Source organism: Cyprinodon variegatus, unplaced genomic scaffold (genome assembly GCF_000732505.1).
Source record: "Cyprinodon variegatus isolate N-32 unplaced genomic scaffold, C_variegatus-1.0 Scaffold1209, whole genome shotgun sequence".
Taxonomy (NCBI): domain Eukaryota; kingdom Metazoa; phylum Chordata; class Actinopteri; order Cyprinodontiformes; family Cyprinodontidae; genus Cyprinodon; species Cyprinodon variegatus.
This window is the reverse complement of record NW_015151662.1, coordinates 22,619-31,857: the sequence shown is the minus strand read 5'-3', so window position 1 is coordinate 31,857 and position 9,239 is coordinate 22,619. Positions and strand designations below refer to the sequence as shown.

Sequence of the window (9,239 nt, the reverse complement as noted above, 5' to 3'; positions counted from 1 at the left end):
TGGCATTTCGACTACAACCTTTTATGTGGTTAAGGACTTTGATACTATATACCACCAAATGGTACTGTATGATTATAAAACTAAAAAAAGAAAGCATGAGAAAAATAATTTCTATAAGGAGTGTGATGTGGATTTTTTTCAGTTTCCTGTTATATGCCATCTTTTATCACTTTAATTCAGGCTAAAAGGGTTGTAAGTTAAGTCATATTTTGCAAAAGAGCTCAAGCTCATTCAGATTTTAAGGTGAGCAGTCATGAAAAACAATTTTAAGTCTTACCAAAAAGTCCAGACTTGGACTTCTTCAGTTTAACATTTTCTTATTTTAGCTAAACAACCATGGTGTGTTAGGTTGGCGTTTTTACTTTATCATTTGTTTTTATTTTTTGACATTAACCTAAACCTGGTTTAAAGACACTTACATCTTTATTCTCATTTGTCTGCTGTTTCCTTCGCTTCCATAATGCCGTTCTCTAACAAACCTTTGAGGCCCCCATAGAAAAGCAACTAAAATTTTAAATTAAATTAGCCAGAACAGGCTCTATTTATTATCATTGCACTGAATTTAATTGAGGGTTTCAAAATAAAAGAGGTTCAATAAAAAATGTGTTTTCATGTTTTTTGTTGACCTTTTTTTACCTTTTTTTAAACCATGTATTTTATCTCTACTTTGTCTCATTCAGTGACATAAATTGTGGTTTTAACTTGAGAAATTTTTACCAAATTCAATGTGTGTAACTAGCAATGCAAAGCAGAGGGTGGCTGCATTTTCCTTCCCCAGAGATTAACTGACCTTGCCCCTGACTGGACACCAGTCATTCTTTAACAAGGCGCCTTACAAAAGTATGCTTGCATCCAATTCTCCCAATTATTCAAATGTAGTTGAAATCAAAGGAGTATGAGGGTTAGGGGGTAAGGGGGGTGAGGCTCGGGGTTTCAGATGAAAACCAGGGGAGTCTCTTAACTGGCTAGGTTAGAGACTCTGAGCCATCTTCCCACAGAAACAGGCACTGGATCATATACAGAGGTGCAAGGGCAAAACACAAAGAAAGAGGTTTCAACAAGTTGGGAGATTAGGGGCAGGTTATCAAAGTAGATTTGTTGTGCCTTGTATCAAGCCAAGGATGAAAATACCCCGTGGGCATGCAGAAGGGGGTCATGGGACTCCCAAAAGGATTACCTTGAACTGGAGTCATGGGACTTGGGCGAACAAAGACTTTGCTCACATGCTCATCATATTAGCCTGCCCTCATAAAGTGAAGAAGTTTCTTGTCCTTTGGGATTCAATGGGAGAGCAGCAGAAGAGGAAGGCTCAGCCAGAGGAGCAGCAGACTTCTCCTCGCTCCTAAAACACCAATGTGTTGCAGTTTCAGGCAGTAGGACTGTAAGGCTCCAGCAGAGGCAGAGGACTGGGTGTAAGTGGACTTTACAACTCAAGGTATTTTTGAACCTAATTTCTAGCAATATTTTAACGATATCTCATAGTCTAGGATCTAGTTTAACTTGTTGTCCCAGGAGAGTGAATTCAGATGAGGTAAATATGAGCAGGCAGCACTGCAGGAGCCCTGGATGCTCAATGATGCGTAATAATACTCTGAGCCAGGATGAGAAAAAAAAAGAAAAGAGGGAAAAATGATTTTCAAAATCTAATGAGTAGCAAGTAAATTGGCTAAATACTTGTTGAAATACAAATTTACTCAAAAAAAGTTCACTTTTAAAGGTTTAATAAAAACGCTAAGACATGCAAGAGGAAACCAAGGAAAAAGGCTCACCCTTTAAATGTTTAAAGCATGTTTTGGCGACTCAGCAGTGGGAGAGAGCTCTTTGGGTCTCTGTAACTTGTGACAAGTCATAAGACACCAGCAGAGTTTGTGGACAGTCTCTAATTCATCCATGTATGACCCACCTCAAGATCCCTTAACATAATTCAATAACTTTAATTCTTTGTCTATTGTATTTCATAGGGATTTCTTAATAAACTGTTGCTGCAGATAATTCATCAGCTTTGAATGGACTGCTAATGTTGTCAGGGAAGAAAAAAACAAAAACTGTACTTTGTATTCTGGGCAGATTTGCTCCATCCTGGAAGACGATCAAACAGCAATCAGAGCGAAAAATATGTGGGACACTGCTTTTAAACTTCAACCAAGTTTTCATCCTGCAAAATTTCGGCACAGCTATAAGAAAACAGACTTTTTTGGTTTTTTTCATCAGCTTCTACTGGAGCATAATCCACCACTGAGTGTATTCTATTTATTCCTGACTGTAATACTTCCCCGTCTGTTATTTATGCTTTCTTTGCAGATTTCAAACTCTCGCCATCTTTTAGCCGGGGGATTACGGCTAAGAGGATTTTGAAAGTGCAACTTAAATTCAGATATATATCGTTGAGGCTGATCTCCTGGGGGAAGCTATGATAGCTGGTAATGCTCACTTAGGTTCTCTCTGGTTTTGTTTTCGCAGGCGCAGAAAGCTTGGATTGAGAGGACATTTCTAAAGCGGGAATGTGTTCACATATTTCCCAGCAAGGACCCAACCAGGTAATAAAAAAAAAAAGACCTATGAAACTTTTAACATGGATTAAAATGAAGTATGTCAAATTAATCACAAAGGTTGTTAAGATCGGTTTGGTTTGGAGGCTGTAAAGTATAAAATATATATATACTTTTTTTTAACTGACAATGATAGATACATTTTATCTTTACTTCTATCTTTAATAAATACTTTCTTTGTCATGAACAATTCATTTGTTGAACTTTTTACCGCCTAAAGTGCCATTTTTTGGTGGTTTTCCAAAGTTCCTCCTTCCTCTGTGAGCTGCTGACTGCAGACAAGCAGTTAACATTTCTAGAAACATAAATAGGCTGAGATATGGAATAAAAAGGTCTATTGATATAAGTCTTGAAAGGACAAAGTCATAATATGTTTTAATTCACATGAATTGCCTGTATGGCAGATGTGCCTGTGGCCAGCTGGTGACGCAGCATGTGGCTATCCCTCCTGGTGCCAGTTCCATAGCAGAGGCGACGCCGTTGGTACAGATTGAGACCCCCAATGAAAAATGGAGTGTGGTGAAACACACCAGGACCTATCCTACAGACTCCTACGGGCTCATCGAGTTTCAGGGAGGAGGATTCATTAACAAGGCCATGGTGAGGATCTGGACATTTTCTCTTCCTGTCATAGAGTTGAGAGCACACGCAACTGACTGAATGGTTTTCTTCCACAGTACATCCGGGTTTCTTATGACACCAAGCCTGACAACCTCTTGCATCTGATGGTGAAGGACTGGCAGCTGGAGTTGCCAACGTTGCTCATCTCGGTGCATGGTGGTCTCCAGAACTTTGACCTCCAACCCAAACTCAAGCAAGTGTTTGGCAAAGGCCTGATAAAAGCAGCTGTCACCACAGGAGCTTGGATCTTCACGGGCGGAGTGAACACAGGTTATTCTAATGCTTTTGCTTTTCACCAAATAGCTCGAGATTTTCATTGCATAATACCTGACCTGTAATTTCCTAAAGGGATGAGGTTTAGCAAGCCATTGTTGCAGATTTAGGCTCTATAATTAGATATTTTCCTTGGAAATTCAGGAAAAGTTCCAGTTTGTGTGGATTTGACCAAATTATATCTTATGACGAGGCACCATGAGGCTTCGGAAACAACAATTTCTTTCACGCTAATCTGTTTTGCTGAACTTATTTAAGGGGTGATCCGTCATGTGGGCGATGCCTTAAAGGACCATTCATCCAAGTCACGAGGGAAGGTGTGCGCAATAGGGATTGCCCCGTGGGGTATCTTGGAGAACAAAGAGGACCTCATTGGGAAAGATGTAAGAGCTGATTTTCTTTTGTTTTCCCATTTTTGTTTCAATAATCACTGTTGTTTGACACTTTTCTCTCCATTCTTTATCTAGGTAACCAGACCCTATCAATCCATGGCTAACCCACTTAGCAAGCTTGCAGTGCTCAACAGTAGCCACTCTCATTTTATCCTCACTGACAACGGAACCTGTGGGAAGTATGGCTCTGAGGTCAAACTCCGGCGGCTGGTGGAGAAACACATTTCCTTGCAGAAGATCAACACTCGTAAGCATTGCTGGATTATGGGCAGCTGGGTTAGAGATTGTGTTGGTACCTTAGTCACTGATGAATTCAAATGAAGACTGATAGCTACCTAAACACACTGTCTCAATTTCTGTCCATAGTTTACCTAAAAAAGCTGTCTTTACATGTGACCTTTTTAAACATAATGTGATAATACAAAGCCTGAATTTTAAAAGAAAACACCAATATAAATGTAGAGGCCGTAGAGTATATAAAACGAAACTCCTTAGATAGATATGGGTTTCTAAGTTCTCTTTGAAAAAATACACTTGTTCCAAAGCTTGGAAAAAACTCTGAGTTACTTGAATTTCAAAGACATACATTGAGACAAACTCTTCCAGGTGCCTACGGGACGCATGAGCCAGGATCTTAGAGGAGGAGTCGGTGGAGACTCCCTTTTCCTGTGACAAGTGGGCTTCCCTTTGTCATCCTATGCCTGGGACTTTAAATAAGGCAGGGACAGCAAAGGGATGCCCAGCTGTCACCACTGACGTCGCTCACCTGCCTCTATCACATTGAATTCTGTCGGGTTTTTTTTATTAAATTCTGAAATTCATTATCCAACTAGTCGTAAAAACACCTTGTCTTTTTCTACATTCCAGGTTTGGGTCAGGGTGTTCCTCTTGTGTGCCTGATAGTGGAGGGAGGTCCCAATGTCATCTCTATCACTTTAGAGAGCCTGAGGGATGAGCCTCCCATCCCTGTGGTGGTGTGTGATGGCAGCGGCCGTGCTTCTGACATCATATCCTTCGCACACAAGTTCTCAGAGGACGGAGGGTGAGGCCTTAGCCGATTCCTCTGCTGTAACACCTCAGTGGTATGCTCCGGTCAAAAAAAGTTTGAAATTTGATTTCCCAATCCTCTCCTGAAGCCTGGTTAACGATGACGTCAGAGACCAGCTCTTGGTCACGATCCAGAAGACGTTCAATTATAGCAAAAGTCAGTCTCAGCAGATCCTGCTCATGGTAATGGAGTGCATGAAAAAAAGGGAGCTGGTGAGTAACAGTCGAGGTTTTATATGCATTTAAAATCATCTTTCATTTCAGTATCATTTGTTTGTCACTCAATAAACATTTCTAATTTCATCAAGTGTCCATTGTTGTTCATATAGCCATTCCATTCGTCTGTGTTAATCTCCATTAACAGAGTGAATAAACATGATCTTAAGAAATATTTGTGATTTTGGCTTTTTGGTTCATCGTGTGGAAGATTCTGCTTGTGGTCCGATGAGACCAAAACTGAACTTTTTGGTCAACATATATTAACACATCATCCCCATAGTGGCACATGGTAGTAGTAGCATCATGCTGTATGATGCTTTTCTTTAACAGGGATGTAAAAGCTGGCTGGACAGGCCGAGATTCTGGATGAAGCTCCTGGAATCAAATTTGTAAGCCGCCAAATACTTAATGGGCTAAAATGACTAAATAATAAAAGTCAAGGCCTAAAGCTATTGAGAAATGAGAGTAAAACTCAAAAGCTGCTGCTTGTAGATAATTCCAATCCCTTCAGCTGAGGCTACTTTGCATAAAAGTATATGCAAAGATTTTTTAGTAGATTAGCAAAACTGCCAGAGAACACTTGGAGAGACCTGCAGCTGCCAAACACCCGCCTCCAACCCCAAACCCACAAGAAAAGGCATAAAGTGACAAAATGTGAAAAAGTTCAAGGGGTATGAATACCTCGGAAACACCATGTATGTAAAAAGTCAGCTTCTTCTCCGTCACCACTGAATCGACACTAAAGCAGATTAACCATATATATATAAAATGTGTTTTCAGAATGTGTGTTTTTTTTTTTTTAAATAGCATCTGGAGCAGAATCCTCAAAAGTGAAGAGGATAATAAATTGCATATATAACCTTGATAAACCATATAGGCTACATCTGGATGAGGAAGACCGGAGTACCCTTCATCTTGTTTGGTGAAAGTACTAAGTTTATAAGTTCACAGAAAGCATGCTGTATGCAGATGGAGTAGAGGCTCTATGTCTCTAATCCTCCCCCTGGCTTTTAGAGTGCTATCACTCCACCAACATAATAATGTTTCAGACTGTGTAATGCTCCAACAGACCAGGATAAGCAACTTAAACAGCTTTTTCAAGGATCATGTCACTTCAGCATATCCGCAATCCGACACTGCAGTCCTGTAGCAGCAGGTGCGTGTGCGTTGACCTGACATGATGATCTTATCCTATAGCAAATGAACCACTTGAAACAGCTGGAATAAATAGTAAAACTGAACAATTCAATAACCAGAACCAAAAAATTAAAAACATGTTTTCAATATTAAATTGTTGTGTGATGCTTATTATTTACAGCCTTTGGCCAGTTGTTAAGTCTAAGTATTCATGCAGCTTTAATTTAATCTGCCGTGAATGCATGTGACAGAACCAGCTGCATACAAACTGCTGGGTTCAGCTAAATACATCACAAAGCAAGTGCTATTCGTTCCTGCTGAGAAAAGTGACTGATTGTTTCCATAAGGATGGCCAGAGAATGAAGAAGCCTAGGTTCCTATTTTCTCTTCTGGCATTAAACTATAATTCAGCCACAGTTTTTTTAAATTCCCTTCTTTCCTGCATGCAGATCACTGTGTTTCGAATGGGCTCTGAAGGGCAGCAAGATATTGAAATGGCCATTCTGACTGCATTGTTAAAAGGTATTGTGTAAAGATAAAATACTCAAATTTGGTATATTTCCTCAGCACTAGTCAGAATGATTAGTAGGGGGAAAAACATTTACATGGACACTTGTAAATGTTAAACTTCTGAGTCCTACTTCATGTTGATCATTGCCATATTTATAGATCTTTTCACAGCAACAATCTTTTTTTTCTGTCAGGGAGCATAGACATGTTTTTTACATGTTCTCTCCTTTTGGTTGTTTGTTTGCATCAGGCACAAATGCTTCAGCAGCAGACCAGCTCAGCCTAGCTCTGGCCTGGAACCGAGTGGATATTGCCCGCAATCACATTTTCGTTTACGGGCACAACTTACCAGTGAGTGGTCTGTGAAAATTAGCCAATCGATACAAGCTGTTCCACAGCAGCTACACTCCTTATCATATCTGCTATTTATAGACATGGGTGTGTAATGGACAAAAGAGGAAACGGTTTTAAACAGGGGCGGATGAAAGCTATGGGTTAGCAGAGTTTCTTTTATTTTTTTTCCAAAGAGAAATAATTGTGATGTAAACATAAGCAGACACAATCATGTTCTCTCCTAGGGGGGTGGAGGGGATCAAACAAATTAAATAAGGTTTTAATTCTCCAATATACTAAAAAAAGCATAATTCCCAAGTCAAATACAAAGAAAGACAACAAAAATATGATTGATTGTTTTTTTTTATCACTCAAAAAAATGGAAAACATTTTTGTCTCTTATAAATCTACTTCCTACTAGCCTGCTGGAGCCATTGCCAATTCTACGAGTGTAGCTTCAACCCAGGAAAAAACAAAGAGTCCAGCCAGCGCTCCACGCAGCAAGGTTCGGGCCAAAAAGGGGAAGGGGAAAGGAAAGGCCAAACCGGAACCTCCTGAGGAGACAGATCCTAGAAAGCTGGAGCTCATTCGCTGGGTGAGTAAGGAGTTGATGGAGAACACTCCATGGAAAATAACAAACATAACTTACTGGCTCTGTGTGATGCTGTATTGTCTGCTAGGTGAACTCTTTGGAGCAGGCTATGATGGATGCTCTTGTGCTGGACAGAGTGGATTTTGTTAAATTGCTGCTTGAGAACGGGGTCAACATCCATCATTTCCTCACCATTCCCAGACTGGAGGAGTTGTACAATACAGTGGGTCCAAAATAAAGACACAGAAAAAAAAAAGAGAGTTCCTATAGAGTTCTGAAGACTGAAATAGCATTGCTGAAATTTGCAGAAATAGTATTACTGACCATTTTCTAATCATCACTTTTCTTTAGAAACTTGGACCTGCAAATACCCTTCACGCTGTAGTTAGAGATGTTAAAAAGGTAAATAATTATTGACAAATTCAACAATGTAGAAACAAATTCTGATTCATTCTTTGGGCTTTACTAAATATTTCAAAGTACTTTTTCAAAGTGTTTTATAACTGTTAATTTTCCAGGGAAACCTTCCTCCAGATTACCAGATTACTTTGATTGATATCGGCCTGGTACTAGAATACCTCATGGGTGGAGCTTACAGGAGCAACTACACAAGGAAGGCTTTCCGCAACCTTTACAATAATCTATATGGACTAAAAAGGGTATGGATAGATGGAAGTGAACATATGACCAGCTGGTCAGATGAAATATCATGTAGTATTAACAATAGATGTTTTATTTTTCTCATGCAGCCAAAGGCTTTGAAGCTCCTGGGAATGGAGGTGAGTTTTTTTTTTAAAAACTATTTTATTTTAAACATTTACCAGGTACAGCAAAATGTTTGATTTTTAAGTTGAAACCTTTTGTTTTTTTCAGGATGATGAACCGAGAACAAAAGGCAAGAAAAAAAACAAAAAGAAGAAGGAAGAAGAGGTGGAGATAGATGAGGATGACCCAGAGGTCTGTCGATTCAAGTACCCCTTCCATGAGCTGATGCTGTGGGCTGTGCTGCTGAAGCGCCAGAAGATGGCGCTGTTTCTTTGGCAGCGTGGTGAGGAGGCGATGGCCAAAGCCTTGGTGGCTTGTAAACTGTATAAGGCTATGGCCCACGAGTGCTCTGAAAGTGAACTGGTGGACGACATATCCCAAGACTTGGAAAACAACTCCAAGTGAGTGCTTTGCAGTAATTTATTCAAGCTTTAAGAAAAACTGTAAAACATAATAAAAAAACCAAACTCTGTTTGAGTTGTACTCAAACTTTTAAAAACTATTTCCTTCATGTTTGAAGAAAGGAACACTTAAAAAAGTGTGAAGGAAAATAAATCTGGCAAAAAGTTTTTGAGCTGAATTTAAAAGCTTCAGTTTGAGCTTATAAAGTCCAACCTTATATTGATCCAGTGTGAAGGCAGAAGACTGGAAGCAATAGGTCAGAGCAGGGGTCACCAATGCAGTGCCTGCGGCATCAAGGGCCCCTTAAGGTCCACATGGGGGGCTGTTGCTCTACTTTTGTAATCACACTGACACTTCTAAAGATTTGAAAATGAGAATATTTAAATTAAATAAAGCATT

General features: G+C 39.7%; 2 protein-coding genes across 3 annotated transcripts in view; both read left to right on the top strand.

The window, feature by feature from the left end:
- The first annotated feature begins 1,084 nt into the window (after positions 1 to 1,084).
- Positions 1,085 to 5,258, top strand: LOC107102134 (transient receptor potential cation channel subfamily M member 1-like). 2 transcript variants are annotated; one of them, XM_015401317.1, is made up of 8 exons: positions 1,085 to 1,412; positions 2,461 to 2,537; positions 2,954 to 3,149; positions 3,227 to 3,440; positions 3,702 to 3,826; positions 3,911 to 4,082; positions 4,703 to 4,877; positions 4,972 to 5,258. In XM_015401317.1, exons 3-8 carry the CDS (start codon positions 3,147 to 3,149, stop codon positions 5,126 to 5,128), a joined length of 846 nt encoding a protein of 281 aa, XP_015256803.1. In that variant the 5' UTR covers positions 1,085 to 1,412; positions 2,461 to 2,537; positions 2,954 to 3,146; the 3' UTR covers positions 5,129 to 5,258. The 2 variants fall into 2 exon arrangements, with proteins under 2 accessions (XP_015256803.1, XP_015256804.1); XM_015401318.1 differs by having other exon boundaries at positions 1,094 to 1,412; positions 4,703 to 5,113.
- Positions 5,259 to 6,671: 1,413 nt separating this feature from the next.
- LOC107102131 (transient receptor potential cation channel subfamily M member 1-like) overlaps positions 6,672 to 9,239 on the top strand; it is an 8,334-nt gene continuing 5,766 nt past the window's right edge. The window contains exons 1-8 of the mRNA XM_015401314.1: positions 6,672 to 6,760; positions 6,999 to 7,099; positions 7,503 to 7,676; positions 7,762 to 7,896; positions 8,025 to 8,075; positions 8,192 to 8,332; positions 8,423 to 8,452; positions 8,547 to 8,839. Of these exons, the coding sequence (XP_015256800.1) occupies positions 6,682 to 6,760; positions 6,999 to 7,099; positions 7,503 to 7,676; positions 7,762 to 7,896; positions 8,025 to 8,075; positions 8,192 to 8,332; positions 8,423 to 8,452; positions 8,547 to 8,839 (1,004 nt within the window). The 5' untranslated portion in view covers positions 6,672 to 6,681. The remainder of the gene's footprint in view (positions 6,761 to 6,998; positions 7,100 to 7,502; positions 7,677 to 7,761; positions 7,897 to 8,024; positions 8,076 to 8,191; positions 8,333 to 8,422; positions 8,453 to 8,546; positions 8,840 to 9,239) is intronic.

Excerpts from the sequence above, each read along its gene's own strand:
- LOC107102134 (XM_015401317.1), top strand. Across the intron at positions 3,441-3,701 it reads CACGGGCGGAGTGAACACAG|GGGTGATCCGTCATGTGGGC; the intron begins GTTATTCTAATG and ends AACTTATTTAAG. Across the intron at positions 3,827-3,910 it reads AGGACCTCATTGGGAAAGAT|GTAACCAGACCCTATCAATC; the intron begins GTAAGAGCTGAT and ends TTCTTTATCTAG.